A 17011-nucleotide genomic window follows, 5' to 3' on the forward strand; every position below is an offset into this window, starting at 1 on the left:
CACAATTTGAGACCAGTTCACGGGTCTAGTATATTACAGTTAGGTTGAGTAGATTATTAAAGTTACTAGACCTGCAGGTCTAGTGAAATTGTTATGATTTTTCAAGCCCCGTCAGTACAAAAGCCTTCCTCCCCAGGAGAAAGGCGAGGGAGAGGTAAGAGACTCAGTAATACTGTGTTTATTCATGCTGCTTATTGTTTTTGTCTGTGATGTTGTCTCTCGCTCTAACAAAGGGTGAGAGCTGGCTAGATAGTCATTTTCAGATGTTGCTGATCCCCTCCCTACGAAATAAGGATCGGCTAAGTAACAATGCAACTGTGACGCCACAAGCCCCTAGGGATGGCAGGAATGTATCTGTCGATCACCCAAGCGACAAAACGAGACTCTGCTGTACTCTTTACATACATCATGGATGGGGAATGCTTGGAATAGTAGTTTACACACCACTGATAGAGAACACTCCAACATGTTATGTTTTATTTGCTCGCTAATACCACGTGCCGCAGATTCCACTGAGATAATCAGAGTGAAAGAAAGAACAGATCCAAGGGGTCTTTTAGCATTAATGCCACTTTGGGGGCCGGATACAGTATTCCAAGTACAATTTTAGTACAGAAAAAATGAACACCACAGCAGTGCGAGGACGAAGCGCACAAGGACATTGCACCAATGGCAACAAAATAGATGTAAATATCACGGCGCAGTAGTGTGAAGAATAACCTACACATACCTTTCGGGAGCCAACCACAGTTGGAGACGCTGGGTTTATAACTCCGTCGCAATATGTCCCTCCAGAGTACTATAGGAAGTATCATTCAATGTCACAGATAGATACAATCACAAAGTAAACTCCTTGGTCTAATGAAGAGAGAAGAAGGAAAAGTATAGAGAGAATTGCTATGCCTAAATGTGGGTTATTCCCTTTTAAGGATGAATTCCCTCACCCACCATAGGTGGAATGCTTCATCATAGGTAACCTCCTCGCACCTCGATGCCTAGTCATGGTGCGGGCTACAACCCCCTCACTAAAGGGAGGAGCTCAGGGATGTTTTCAGAGGCATGATAAATACCTTTCTAATGAGTGGAAAGTGGTGAGGGGACAAGGGCGTGAGTGAAAAGAATTTAATCTAAAACCGGCTCCAAGGTGCGCAACAGGATTTTATTCATGTGTCCTTGAGTCAGGATTAAAACCCAAATAAGAAAGCAGACGGGCGAGGTTACTTCCGTTGGATTTTCTCAGAGTAGTAGGTTGACATGTTTCTGCCTATGACCCTCCTCAAAGGTGTCGCAGCATTCCTCAGGACTTATGTAACAAATGCTCCTGCTTAAGGGCGCAATGTGAAATGATAGAAAAATAGATAAACCACCAGTGGTCCACAACATGTCCAAAGTAGGGATCCGCTGCCAGTCTCCCGCTAGCATTGGAATTAAGGCCACGACTCAGGCCTTGGCGTGAGACTCAGCGATTTCTCTCCCCAGTCGTGACTGTTCTGTTAGTACAAGTGGCACTACTTTACACTCATTAGAAAGGTATTTATTATCCCTCTCAAAACCTCCTGGAGCTCCTCCCTTTAGTGAGGGGGGTGTAGTCCCCACTTTGACTAGGCATCACGGTGCGAGGAGGTTCCCTATGATGAAGGATGCCACCTTTGGTGGGTGAGGGAATTCGTATATAAAAGGGAATACCCCACATTTAGGCATACCAATTCTCTCTATTCTTTTCCTTCTCCTCTCTCCATTAGACCCAGAAGATTACTTTGTGGGTATTATATGTATTTGGGGAGAAAACTCCTGCAGGTTTCAAAACCTCCCCTGGCCCTCGTTTTTGTGTGTTTAGATAGATAGATACAATACAACAAACAATATATGGAGCCCTCTATGGGACCAAGAAGTCACTGGTATGACACGTTTTGACCCATTACCAGCACCAATACATATTTTACCACCCCTGAATTACACTATAATTTTTTGAGGGAATGGGACAGAGCTCGTAGGAAGAAACAAAAACTGTAAGAGAATATTAGACCTTCAAAGCTTACAGAAAGGAACAGTAGCATTGATAGATACGTACTGGGCATGATGTACACAAGCACATTATCAATTGTCCAAAAGTTGGCTAGGTGTTTGTTCTTTTGTTATGCTAATGCCCCAAACGCTGGTGGTACCATTGCATGAAAATGTTACAGTGGATAACATTTATGCGCATGCACAAGAGAGAAAGCATGCCCTAACACACAAGTGAAACAGGCACATCCGTCAGCCATTTGCCCTGGACATGAAAGGTGTGCCAGAAGAGTTTCTACTGTTCTCCGAACGTGAGGTTTGTGGTACAAGTATGTCCCCCTGGGGACTGTTTCCAGTGTTTCAAGCAGTGGCCAATGCCAGATGGCTGCAACAGACGAGATATGAACTAAAGCTGTTGGTCAACGGCACAGATAATGGTTTTAATGCTATCAGAGAAGAATTAAGGGCAATGAGAACAATGGTGATGCAGCATAGTGTTGAACTGGTCTTACTAACGGCCATGGAAGGAGGAGTGTGGACCAAGATTGGCTACTCCTGCTTTACGTTCATTCCACGAAATGGTGAAGACAATGGTACCCTACCCAATGCAATGCTAGCTTTGCACACTCTGAGAGAAAACATGGCAACGGAACAAACTAAACCTACTGATTGGTTTTGCGGGTGGTTCTCATGGTTACCATTCTCGATGTCAGGGTTATTTAAAGCCCTCCAGCCCACCATAATAGTACTACAGCTATGCTGCTGTTACTTCCAGATATTACTACAATGCTGCCAGAGAGGGATGGCAAACACGGGCAGAAAAGGCATTAATACCGTTAGAACAAAAAATTAGGTTGATGGACAGTTTGGGTAGGGTATATAAAGTAGTGCCATGCGATGAAGTTGAGGCTGAAGTGATTAATGGTCGTGTGGAGATGAGGCACAGCCACGGGATCACCAGCATCAAATAAGTGTTGATCAATCGACAAGAGGGGGGAATGTGGAAATAGAAATGTCTACAGTGACTTCATCTTGTGAACAGACTCCATTGTGTACAAACAAGATATGCAAGACAGAAATAGACAAACCAGTCAAATATGTGCTGAAACTAGAGTTTCAGTACATGAGCTAGTCACGGGTGGGGGGCCACGACCATTGGTAAAAAGAACACACACAGTTCCAAGAAATATCCTACAGACCTTCGTACTCAGCTGAGCATATATGGCCTCGAGGGAAGTTAGTGGTTAGCCCAGGCATGAATAACAGACGCTCCCATTACACACAGGATGGTGTCAATCTGATGATCAGCAGATGTGCTTGCGGTGAACAACGGAATGTGACCAAGAGTCAACTACTGTATTTAATTTTAGAGGAAATGTATATAAGCTATGCGCAGTCAGATATGCTTTAAGACTTGCTGAATGTGTCTTTGCATGCGAATCTTCCGCAGGTTTCCCGGCCGTAACTAAAGGTGATCCTAAGAAACCAAGACGGAAGACTGGCGTGGTTTTTGATGGGCAGAGGGAGATAAGAGTCCACAATTTGACAGATACTCCAAACAAGCGCCAGTAAGTGTCTGTGTTCCATGCAGAGAGTTCTAAACACTACCCATTTATTCGGTGGTAATAGGGGAAGGAAGTCCAACTGGGAATTAACAGAAGTGCTCTGAGGTAAATTACGCAACAGAGAAGGTTGCTGCATTTTGCACAATCTCAAGGTGAGAGATATGGTATTAGGTAAGCCACACAAGGCTGCATTCCTATAATCTATACAGGATAAAATGACACACAACAATAGGATACCCTCACGGGTAATAGTGCGATTTACAAATACAAATAACATAACACATACTCTCCCTCTCAGAGGACACATGTACCATACAAGCCAACTTCTTAGCGTGCAAGTCCGACATAGCAGACGGGATGAGAGGGCACTGCTTCTAGCTCAATGGCGACAAAACAGAAGTGATACTGTTGGGCAAGCACCTCTCTATGGACCACACATCTGGTGGCCCAACACTATCGGACCTGCACACATCCCATCAACCTTACAAGGAACGTGTGTATCACACCTGATGTTCATGGGCAGCCAAGTCAACATCGTGGCTGCCATGTACTTCCATACACAGAAGATACTCAGAAAAATCTTTAAATTGCTTCTACTGGGCACCCGCAGAACATTAACTCGAACCCTCATCACCAGCAGACTAAACTACACAATACCCTCTACACGTAAGCATCACCAGCAACCTCGTTGACAGACTTCAAGTGGTTCACAAGGCTGCAGCCAGGCTCATACTCGACCTGCCTCCTCGATCTCACGCCTCCACACACCTCAGACACCTCCACTGGCTCCCCACCCAAACTCGTGCTACCTTCAAACTCCTCATCCTCACCTACAAGGTGCTTCACAACTTCGGCCCTACCTTCCTCAACAACCACATCCACTTCCACACCACTTCCAAGCACCTCAGATCGGCTGTACGCCTCTTTGCCCGCATCGCCTGCACCAGGCGCACGAAAATAGGAGGTTGCACCATCTCCAACATCGCCCCCAAGACCTGGAGTGAGCTCCCTTTCCCCATCAGAAAAGCCACCTCCCGCCCCGATTTCAGAAGGAAACTGAAAGGCTGGGTTTCCAACTAGGCTCCTCTCAGACAGCAGTGTTCATTCCTTCGAGGCGCCCGATACCCTCCTGGGTGATCAGCGCACCTTACGAACCACTAACCTAAGATAGCTGCATAGATCACCAACCTTCTCCGTTCAACTCAAAGGCAAGGAAAAATGTCCTTGGGGTCTTCAAAAGGGAGTAACACGTGCCACAGGTGTTATTGACACGCGAAGAAGGTGAGATCAACATTCATAGTAACGCCCTCATCCTTGGTCTTAGTAGCCGCGGCTGGCTGTGGGCGACGAGCCAGTGACTGTGGAACGGAGGTTCAGGTCTAAGGATGATTCCCCAGAACCAACACCTCCGTTCTATCAGCATTCAAATTCAAAAGGTTATTGGTCATCAAACATGCAAAGGTCAGGGGGGATTCCAGAGTTACTTCCACTGGGTTGCATCAGGAATGGATTAGCCACAGCATACGTTAAAAAAAAACAAAGCCACAAGAAAGTATTGAAGCTGCTAAAGGGGTTAAATAAAAGTTAGTGAATTCCACAAAGTGCACAAAAATCCTTAATTAATCAATGCTCAGAGTTTTTACTTTTAAAATGAAAATGTTAATTCACACACAACTAAATTCGTTAACGTAAAATTACAAAAGTACACAATGAAATAAAGACCTCTCTAGGACCACCTGAGCTAGAGATCTGTGTCAGATCCCTTAGTGCTACACAATAGATAGCCCTCCCTATGGGGTTTGTCAAGAGAAGTTCTTTCTATTGTAATTATCACAGGGTTCTTAATGTAAAACGAGGTCCTCTGGCATTTCTCAGAGTTCACAATGAAACCCCCTTCCTGTTCCTTTTATCAAGGAGTTCCCGTTGTTAAACAGGAATCTTGGGGTACTGAGGCAGAGCTGCCCAAAGGCTGACTCAGGGCCAGAAACTCAGAACTAAGCAGCACACAAGAACACACAATGAATTCATGCCCAAGCAATAGTTTTTTATGTTTTTAAATTAAAAGTACTTTACTACACTCACATCTAAATACTGTAAACAAAATGACATAGTTACACGTTTGAGGTGGAATAAAAATGGATTCTTCTAGTTTAGGGGCCCAGCAGATTAAACCGGGTGCAAACCACGTACCCTGAAAAAAGATTAATAAATGTTAGGCTTTTCAAAATCAATACATTGAAATATACAGACTTTGAAAAGTTGATCACTGTGTGAAAGGAGAGGTTTACTGTCTTAGTCACCATATTTCATGATCAATAAAGCAAGTCTGCTCGACGTGACTTGAACATAAACGTGGCCATGTGCTCTGTGCCTCTCCACTAGGGGCCATACAGGCGTGAGACATGTCGACCTGATTAGACCTATCTCACCACCTATCGCCACTATTTCACTCAAATTCTAAAAAAGGAACACGCCCTCCTCATCGACAGCAGGGTTTACTGTTCTTTTTTACCTGTTTTTAACTATACCGTACGGAGCCAAGAATAAATACTTTGACAGGTATCAGCACTGTATTTTTAACCCACGTGCACTAATCCACACACACCCACACTCACCACTGCGGCGTTCCTCCGAAAAGATCTCCGCCAAAGAGGCCTCTCACAGGGCCTGTGGGGGACTGCAGCGCCACCCCCACGGGGAGCAAAACGCCCAATGATGAAGCATGACACCCGCAAGGATGTGTGAGGGCAACTCTCCTCATGGGAGGAATTCCCCTTCGGTATCTAACTTTTAACCATTCATGTAGATAGGTACCTCTTCACCTGTACCTCAAGCTGCCGATTGGGCTGGCAATCTTTATTAGGAACAGTGACCCTCCAGTGATTTACACGTGAAGTGAAGCAGCCCATCTATGTTAACATCAAGGAGCGTGCGAAGGCATACCCAAAACAAATGCAGATATTCAGCGATGTCGACTTGCCTGAGGCATGGGCGCGCTTCACGGTAAAGTATCAAGGAGTGCCCACCATGATGTCACCTCCATTGTTCAGCTTGCCTGAGTCACGGACGTGCTGCATAGCAAAGCAGGAGGGTGTGCGCACCATGATGTCACCTCCGTTCTCAAGCTGTGCAGGAGTTAGAAGGTGGTCAAAGGGAAGGAATTTAAAGGTAGCACATTACGGACACCCGGTGAATGGAAAGCGGGCTGTGGTGAATGAAAAACGGTTGGGCTGGGAGCAGGGAATTAACATTTGAAGATGAGGCAAAAGAAAAAGTAGTGCCTAAATAGTAACATATACGGCTCACTGTGAACTAATGCATGTAACAGGGGCAGTCTCCAGGCCGTCACCAAAAGAGCAAAAGGAGGGACAAATGTAAGCTTTTGACCAATGAAAAGAAATGATTTTTCACAAACACATAAAGGAGCCACTCACAAGCGATGGCCGTGCTGAATCCCCATACACGAGATTCTCTCTCTCTCTCTCTCTCTCTCTCTCAGAGAGGGAGATGCTGTGAGAGAATGCACTGCCTGGGCGAGACCTACAAAGTTTAGGCAGACCCAAAGTATGGACATAAACATTAGCTGTCATTTTGGAGGCATCAAACTTCTACTGTGGCCAGACCTTAAAAGTGACGTGTGCTGAACCCTTTCCACTGGTGTGTGTCAGTGAGTTCACAATGTAAAGATAATTCAGATAATATTTAGCAAATAGTTCAAAATCTAACATGTTTTCCTATGGTTGTCTGGCATAGACTTCACAATGTAAAGCCCCTTCCTATTGTGTTTGTCAAAGAGTTTACTATGCAAACCACTCCCTATTGTTTTTGGTCAGCAGTTCCATGAAAAACCCCCTCCTATATTTGCCAGAGCATTCACAATGTGAAACTTTGTCCTACTATATCGGTCCTGGGGGGGTGCAGATCTCCTCCCTACAGCATTGAACCTGAGGTCGGTGTTACAAAATACGTGTGCACAGGCCTTTACACCATGTAATAGCAATCACCCATGAGGAACTACTGGCTTTGACATATCCTTTCACATAAAATAATTCAGGCTTACTGCCTTTGTCATAACTTTTCATAATACACAGATCAGTGCTGCGGAATCTGATATGAATTCTTCCCTGCAGAGTCTCAGGCCTACATACAGCCTGTATAGCTGACGTCACCATAAACAACTCAGGCCTACCGTATGGAGGAGCATAATCTGTGCCACACATGCACTCTTTTTCAGTGGAAGGACACAACAACCGCCCAATGAAATGCAGCAAGGAGGGGCATCAACCAGAGGAGACCCACGCACATAGTAAACAAACCCACATAATGCACTGCTTCAAATGGACCTTCAGTCCTGGTTTGCTACTGAGAAGTGCTGGTACTCTCACCTTAAAGTACTGCGCCATCTTGAGAAGTGCTGGTGCTCTGCATTTCCACAAGTGTCGGTCCATTTAAAGCACTAATCGAGGAATAAAGAAACTTGGGACAGGTCGTCAACTCCTCATTTTCTGTCACGCTCGCACGGCGTGAACCTGTGAGTGACCCTCACCCCCTCTCTACGAGGTTTCAGTCCCACAGCTCTCAAGCTTTTAAAACGGTCTGATCCCCGAATACTCATTCGCCCCTCCCGTGACGTCACGGGACTGCACGTCACCGACCCTGAGGGAGATCAGGCTGCAGGAAGTGCAATCAGGGAGACTGTAAAGAGCGCAGCATCCAAAACAGGAAGTAGTACCGCGGGGTCACGTCCAGAAGGAAAGGAGTGCAGCTCCTCCTGTGCGCCCAGCAGCCCCTACCCTCAGCTGGAGGAGCTACAGAGGTGGGGGGAGCTTCGTGCAGGCGGAAGAGCTGCAGGCGGGCGCCCTATCGCGGTTTAACAGGGCCCTGCAGGCATGTCTGGCACAGTGCAGCTCCTCCTGTGCGTCCAGCAGCCCCTGCCCTCAGATGGAGCTATGGTGGAGCTACAGAGGTGGGGGGAGCTTCATGCAGGCGAAAGAGCTGCAGACGGGGCCCCCTCGCGGTGAAATAGGGCCCTGCAGGCATGCCTGGCACAGTGCAGCTCCTCCTGTGCGTCCAGCTGCCCCTGCCATCAGCTGGAGCTATGGTGGAGCTACAGAGGTGGGGGGAGCTTCATGCAGGCGAAAGAGCTGCAGGCGGGCGCCCCCTCGCGGGGATACCGGGTCCTGCAGCCCTGTGGCAGACAGTTGCTGCCTTACACAGTGCAGCTCCTCCTGGGCGCTGCGAGCTGGAGGAGCTACAGAGGTGGGGGAGCTTCGTGCAGGCGGAAGAGCATAGGCGGGCGCCCCATCGCGGTGAGACAGGACCCTGCAGGCATGTCTGGCACAGTGCAGCTCCACCTGTGCGACCAGCAGCCCCTGCCCTCAGAAGGAGGAGCTACAGAGGCTGGGGGAGCTTCATGCAGAAGAGCTGCAGGCGGGCGCCCCCTCGCGGTGAGACAGGGCCCTGCAGGCATGTCTGGCACAGTGCAGCTCCACCTGTGCACCCAGCAGCCCCTGCCCTCAGAAGGAGGAGCTACAGAGGCGGGGGAGCTTCGTGCAGGTGGAAGAGCATAGGCGGGCGCCCCCTCTTGGTGAGACAGGGCCCTGCAGGCATGTCTGGCACAGTGCAGCTCCACCTGTGCGTCCAGCAGCCCCTGTTCTCAGTTGGAGTAGCTACAGAGGCGGTGGGAGTTTTATGCAGGTGGAAGAGCTGCAGGCGGGCGCCCCCTCGCGGGGAGACAGGGTCATGCAGCGCTCCCCTGCACACAGCGCCTCCTGCTCTCAGTAGTGCCAGTGTGGCTAGCGTTGGTGTTCAGACGTGTAAACGAGGGCGCACGAGCCCTGAGCCTGCTTACATTTGTATTTTATTTTATTTACTGCAATTTTATAAAGCGCAGACTTTACCCAAAGGTGTCGGAGCGCGTCACAATAGAACCAAGTACGTTACATAAGGACATTTACATACTTACACGTGACAGGTAAAAAGGAGATAGATGAAAAAGTAAAATAAAACAATAGGTGGCAGTCGCACAAAACGAAAAAACACATTAGGATTAGGATTGTAAAGGCATAGATTACATATTTACAACAGTGTAAGAACTTCCTTGAGGGACATGAAAAGGGGGGTATTAGTTCTGGAAGTGTCTTTGGAAGAGAAGAGATTTGAGGTCAGTTTTGGAGGTCCGGGTAGAGGTGGGGGTACTGATGGAGCGAGGTTTCGTATTAAAAGAAACTTGCCTGTATGCAATCCTCTCAAATAACATGTAACCACGTAACCAACACACTTTGTAAATACTAACATTGCATTATACACGACATACTGTATCTAAGGGAAGCTTTCTTATGTGTATTACTAACAAGTAACCCGAGTGTCTAAAAACGGCCGCCAAAAAGCGCGGGAACTTCACTGCGCATGCGTCTACTGCATCTACATAGTATGGTGCATTCTGTAGCTTGGGGGGAAAACTTTGCAGCTGCGCAATAGCTTTAAAAATGGCCGCTTGAAACTCACATGTTAACGCATATGCTATCGCTTGAACTAAAACCTGTGAGTTCTATTAAACACTAATGCAGAAGATTTAAATAAGTAAATGGAGATAGAGTAGAGATAAGTGGTATACAGTGAAATCATTCATTGTCGCATTCTAACGTGTCTTTTTCTGACTTTATTATTAGCTCATATTTGGGCCTCGGAGGGTAACTGAAATCCCTACCCCACACCCCACAGGATCCGTGCGAATGCGCTTAGAAACTTGCCGGAAACTAGGATGACGCACTTGAATCACAGCCAAGGCCACATTGGGCGAAGACGCCTGGGAAAGCAAACTAATGAACCGGACGAGAGCAACAAGTTTGAATAAAATGTATAAACTTGTAATGATCATAATGTGAAATGCGGGTGGGAATAAAGCTATGTGAAAGTAAAATTAAGGGGCGGAAATATAGAACAATAGTCCACAGTGAAATTGTTACTTTTAATATGGTGTGATGAACTCACCTCCTCACCCTGACCAATCAGAATAGGGGAAAACACAAATATTGCAATTTGGTGGGGGGGGGGTACATGAATATAGAATAGTATAATTGAGGTAAGTTAGCTAGAGACTTTGTCAGATCTGCCATTCCGACTCGTCACCGACGCAACACTTATGCTACTATAGACTCTGTCCGAGACGTTTTCTCAGACCCTGCTGCTGCCAGAAACTCTGCTCGAGTAAAAGAGATACTGATCGATAATCTAATCATCTAGAAAAGGATTTCGGTAGAGGGACACCCGAGGAGAGTAGTATCAGAGAGGGGTGTGACGCTGCCGTTGCACTTAGAAGAGGTCACCTTCCCAGATCCAAATCTGTCCAATCCTCTGCCTGCATCCTGTCCTGGCAGATTCTATCGGGCCCATCTTCAAGAGTTGGGTTCAATCTACACCTTAGGTAAATATAATACTGAAAATATAAAACTTGCCATTGTACCAGCTCTCTCTCTCTTTTCCTTTTCCAGGTACCGTCTTCATTGATCATTATTATGACTTTGTTTTATTAACTTTAATTAGCCACTTGGAAGAATGTGTTTAAGCTGTAGTTGATTCTGACTCACAAAACTATTAATTTAGATAAAGGTTTTCAAACTTCTTGAGTTTGTGGTTATTTCAAGTTTAAGTTAAATGTCATTTTCGACCTTAAACTATCTCAGAAACCTGATTCATAGAGAAATGAATTATTAAGGAGATCAAATTGGTAAGACTTGGTAAAGGTGGAACAAAACTACAGGTAAATCTTAAAATTGATAACAGCGGGGTTTGCTGGCTCATTTGTGAGAATGGTTTGGGCCCAGGTGAGTATTAGGTATGTGTGTGTTTAACCCGAGCTGGTGACCCGCGCTCTATCAGTACGGAGTAGTGGAGGAAGTGAGTTCCAGATTCTGACCGCACTGCCTGAGAAGGATTGAGCCATCAATCTTTCTTTTTTGAAGGTGGGGGGCTCAAGCAGTACATTTTCCGCATTATGAGACGGTCTAGAGCCTCCACAGATTTTGAGTTTATTCGCCAGGTATCGAGGGGAGGAAGTGTGCAGGGCTTTGTGGGTGAAACAGGCAGTCTTGTAGATTGATCTTGCATCGATGGGAAGCCATTGAAGAGAAGACAAAATGGGTGTGATGTGGTTACTTCTTTTGGCCCCAAAGTCAAAACGAGCTCCTGAGTGGAGTACGGATTTAAGAGGGGAAAGGTGGGATTTGGGGAGGCCAGCAAGAAGAGGATTGCAATAGTCCAATCTAGAGAGAACCAGAGATTGGACAAGGTTTTTAAGTTTTGCTCCGGAAAGAAGTGACGAATCCCCCAGAGAAGGCGCCGTTGGTAACGTGCATTCTTTGCAATGGAATCGATGTGGGAGTGTAGTTTGAGCCTTTAGTCAAGTATGACACCAAGGGCTTTAGCGCTGTTGACAATGATAGGTTTGTTGTTCAGTAAAGTCAGCTTATCCATCCAAGATTTAACAGAAGGAGGAGGAGGAGGAAGTCAGTTTTGGAGGGATTCAGAATGAGTTGATGAGCTGACATCCAGTTTTGAATAGAGTTGAGAGTAGTGTTGAGGGATGAGATGCCGTGTGCGGTAGACACCTTGAGGTAAATTTGGGTGTCATCCGCATAGAGGTGGTAAAGGAGCCCACATTTACTTAGGAGAGTTCCCAATGGTTCCAAGTAAAGATTGACCAAAGTGGGTGCGAGGATAGACCCTTGAGGGACACCTTGACCTACCACCATTGAAGACGAAAGGCTGCTCACTATTTCAATCACTTGAGATCTGTCCGAGAGGAATGAAGCAAACCATTTAAGCACTGTGCCTTCCAAGCCCATTCTCTGTTTTAAAGTGTTCAGGAGGGTGTTGTGATTAACAGTGACAAAGGCTGCAGAAAGGTCAAGAAAAATCAGAAGACAAGACTCCTCTGAGTCAAGTACACGCAGAGCATCGTCGATCACTTGCAGCAGGGCTGTGTCAGTGCTGCAGTCTTGCATGAAACCAGACTGGAATTCGTCGAGAAGATTGTTATCCTTAATAAGTAGGGAAAGTTGTTTCGCTACACATCTTTCTGCGATTTTCGCAAGAATAGGGAGGTTGGTGATGGGGCCGAAGTTGTTGAGGTTGTCCGCATTAGCGGAGTTTTTTTTTTTTAGAAGTGGGTAACCTGTCCTGTTTTAAGGGCACCAGGAAGGGAGCCTTGGCTTATGAAGAGGTTATCCAGACTGGTCCAATTGGAAAGAGTGTGGGTGTAGAAGTCAATGGCGATGTCACTCGGGATGGTGTTGGAAGAATGATTAGAGGGTTTTGTTTCAAGAATGCATTTAAGCAGGGCATCTTCAGAGATGATGTCAAAGTTCTGCCAAATAACCATGGATTTGCGATCCTCTAGGGGGTAGGGTGAATGACCTGATCCGCCAATGATTTCACTTTTTCATCAAAGAATAAAGCAAATTCTGCTGCTTTCTTTGGAGGATCGTCCGGCTTGAAGGTTGACGGAGAGACGTTTGTATTTTTGATGAGGTCAAACAGTTTCTTGGGTCTGTTTTTGGCTGAGTCGAGGAGGGTTCTGAAGTGTGACGCTTTTTCATGGAAGATGTGTATGTGTTATTTTGATCTTGCTGAGCACAGAGTAGCGAGATTAGTGGTGGATGGAGATTGTCTCCATTGTTTCTCCAGAAATCTCAGGTTCTTCCTTTCTTCATAAAGGGATTTATTGAACCATGGAGCAGAGGGAATAGGTCTTTTCTTTTTGCTTTGAAGTGGAGCAACATTATCAATTTCGACTGCAAGGCTGGAGAGGCATTGGGAGGTGAGATCGTTGACATCCGAGTTAGGGTCTAACATGGGAAGTGATGGCATGGCGGAATCACAAAGAATGTCAAGGTCACTGTTGTTGGTGTTGCGGAACCAGGTAGTAGTTCTTTCAGGTTGGCCAAGAGTTACAGAGTGAGACAGGTGATGAGAGAAGGGGATGAGGAAGTGGTCGGACCAATCTACTGGAATAGGGACAGCAATAGTTAGCATATCAGCTTTGGAGATGAAAAGGTCAAGAATTGATCCCTTCAAATGTGTTGGTTCCGTGCAGTGTTGGATAAGATCATTAGCTGAGAGAAAAGTGGCAAGCCTATCGGCAGCGGAGTCTTCCAAGGAGCCCCAGTGGAAATTATCCCAGAAAAATCTGTCTGTCACTTTGAGAGTATTGGTCGCTGGCGAAGTTGGTGAGTTCCTCCAAGAAAGACGAGCAGTCACCGGGCGGGTGATAGATGGCATGAAATCTGACAGGGGGGCAGTGTTGCACTTGCAGCTCCTGAGAAAGGCATTCGAAAGTATGGAAGGAGCTGTTTGGAAAAACCTTGACTTGAAGGGAATTTCTAAATAGGATTGCAATACCTCCCCCCACTTTGTTTGTTCTGTCATTTCTAAAGATGGAATAGTCGGTGGGTAGCAGAAGATCAAAGATAGTGTGAGAGGTGTCGCTGAACCAGGTCCCAGTGAGGAGAAGCATGTCAAGATTGTGAAGAATGTTGGTGTCAGAAATATCCAGCAGATCTGCAGTTGTGCAGCTAACAGCTCAACTCTGACAAGACTGCTTTGGTGAAGGGGGCGTTTGGGCTTATAGGGGTGATAGGGATAATGTTCCTGTATGAGGGAGCCAGGGTAGAATAAGGCTGATGTTTAGTTCTGGCAGAGGAGATGGTCGGAATAGTGCACAGAGTAGACTTAAGTGGAGAGGGGAAGGGGGATGGCGTTAGAAGTCTTGTAACTAGCCAGTAAATTAGCGATGTCGGCAGAAGACAGATTGAGTGTGGCCTTTGTGGGACGCAGGAACAAGGGGAAGTTTGGGGAAGTGGGTGCTTGCCAGTGGAATTGGGTTGTTGGGAAAGGTGGACATTTTTGTACTTGAGTGAGATGGTGGCTTCAAGCAGGGAGATCGCGGAGATGAGAGATCCTAGTTTGTTTTCTAAGGAGAGTAGGACTGAGTACGGAATGTTGGGAGGATCGATGGGTTCCGGAGGGAGTGCAATAGGCGAGGGAGGGCAGGGAGGGGTGGGGAAGGAGTAATGGGGTATAGGAGCGAAAGGTGGAGTTAGATGGTGGTTGAAAGAAGTTGTCGGTGCATCTGAGGTGGAAAGAGAGTTATTGTTGCAGCTGTTGAACAGAAGAGAAGAATTGAGTTCAAATTTAGGAGGAGACGGGTGTGGAAAGTGGAGGGAGGCACGAATACGGGGAGGGGAAAGAGGGGAGTCATAGGATGGCAGAAGGTTAGGGGGAAAGAGAAGGGGCTGGAGAGGCCACGTGGGCTAGGAGAGGTGAGTGTAAGGGGACTGGCACCAAGTAGAGTGGGGAGGATTGACCTAGCGGATAGTTGAAGGGAGAGATTGCCTGGGGGGGGGATACTGGGTTGAGCAGCAATCCTCATTTACATTGTGAGTGGAATGAACAGATCTGGATTCAGGGCATGTAGCTTGTCCTCAGCCCTGCATGCACATGTGGAAGGCCGCATTAAGCATGCATTTGAATCAAAGACCAGATGTATGCAGGATTTATATCATGGCGGTTTCTTTATATTTCTGCCTCCTTACCCACACAGCGCCTCATGGGGTGGGGTAAGATCTTGGTGCGGCCGGGATTGCACACTGGGCACTCATGACTTACAACATAAGGGGGGGTTGCACCACCCACCTGTGATGAGGACTGGAGGGGAGCCTAGAACTCGGAAACATAAGTTTCCAGTGACCAGAGAGAGACATCTTTTTCTTAAAATAAGGGTCCATGCAACAGTGAAAAATGCTCAATTCAATTAGAGATTGCTGGAAGACTGCTGCTGGAGAGGACAAACTATGTGTCCCAGAACCCCCTGCTTCGAGCTTATCTGCTGCAATGTGTAGCAATTGACTCTCAGTTGAGGGTGATGAAATCCCACATTCAGGTAACTTGACAGCTTACCCTGGCCTGAGGACTCCGCTGAATGCACCGAGTCCTCAGCAGGGGCGTCTAGTGTGGCTCTGCTGTGGGTCTATCACTGCACACCATAGGGTGACCGCCTGACACGGGTGCATATTCAGGACGGTGAGTGTAAAGATTCAGGATATAAATTCAGGGCAGAACGTCAAAATTCAGGACAAAAGGTAAGTTTTATAGACACATCAGTGCCATAGTGAGATGTAAAGTGGCACGCATAGGATGCAGCTAATTGGGACTAGAGGGCAGACCTCCGAGTGGCCAGCTTCATGGGTCAGATCGCTTTAGGTATTCCACGTCTGTTCCACTGGTGATGAGTGGTTTAGGGGCTGCTACAGTAGTGAGTGATGGATAGGACCCACAGCATTCAGGTCTTGTGTGAGGGGAAGAGCATTAAGCAGGAAAAGGGAGTAATTAACCAGCCTGCGTGAGCTATAATGTTAATGTTACTGTAATTTATAAAGCGCACGTATACCCAGAGGTGTCTTGGCGCTGAGGACAATAGTGGACCTGCTCGGGCGTCTAGTTCTGGAACAGCCAGGTTTTCAGTCCCTTCCTGAAGGAGGAGAGGGAGCTCGCATTTCTGAGCACACTCGGAAGAGAGTTCCAGAGTTTAGAGGTGCCAAAGCAAAAGCTGCGGCCCCCCAAAGTGATGTTCGGATTCTGGGCACTGTCAGGAGTTTGGCTCCTGAAGAGCGAAGAGATCTGGTTGGTTCATACCAGGTTAGAAGGTCTTGCAGAAAGACAGGACCTGTGAGGTGCAGAGCTTTGTACGCCAGGCACAGAACCTTGAATTTAATCCGTTGTGCTGCAGGAAGCCAATGCAGGCTGCGAATCTCTTTGGATACTGATTCGTACCTGGGGGTGTTAGACAGTAGCCGTGCAGCTGAATTTTGTACACTCTGAAGCTTTTATAGGCACTGCGTCTGAATGTTTTAAGCCCGTTACAGTAATCCAGCTTAGACTGAATCAATGATGTAACTACAGTTTTTCTGGTGTCCACAGGAATGTAAAGAAGAATCTTCCTAACTTTCTTGATGAGGAAGTGGGCGGAGGAAACGGTTGCATTTGTGTGCTGGGTGAGAGAGAGTTTGTTGTCAAACCACACTCCCAGGTTCTTAGCCTTAACCACAGGTTTTGGCGGATCTCCCATCTCTGCCAGCCGCCACAGATTGCCCCAGTTTGGTTGCATGTTACCAAAGATCAGAATCTCTGTTTTATCAGGGTTAAGTTTAAGACAGTGTGTGCTCATCCATCAATTAATGGCACACATACAATTCTGAAATTGCTGAGTAGGGGGGACCTGATTTTGAAATGCCGCCACCACAATCTGGTACAAAAGAGGGTGGTGATGGACGGAGCATCAGAACAAATCAAACACTCACCCTTAGTCAACAGATCTGGGATAGATCCATCACCGTTCTTTAGCCCACTCTGCCACCCCAGTTCAGACATGGCCATATGCAAAT

At 46.8% G+C, this 17011-nt stretch overlaps 1 protein-coding gene across 1 annotated transcript in view; it reads right to left on the reverse strand.

Moving 5' to 3' along the window:
- SAP25 (Sin3A associated protein 25) overlaps nucleotides 1-9006 on the reverse strand; it is a 262512-nt gene extending 253506 nt beyond the window's left edge. The window contains 1 exon segment of the mRNA XM_085638087.1: nucleotides 7955-9006. Within this exon segment, the coding sequence (XP_085494213.1) occupies nucleotides 7955-8017 (63 nt within the window). The 5' untranslated portion in view covers nucleotides 8018-9006.
- Between the last annotated feature and the right edge of the window lie 8005 nt (nucleotides 9007-17011).

Source organism: Triturus cristatus, chromosome 12 (assembly GCF_964204655.1).
Source record: "Triturus cristatus chromosome 12, aTriCri1.1, whole genome shotgun sequence".
Classification (NCBI taxonomy): domain Eukaryota; kingdom Metazoa; phylum Chordata; class Amphibia; order Caudata; family Salamandridae; genus Triturus; species Triturus cristatus.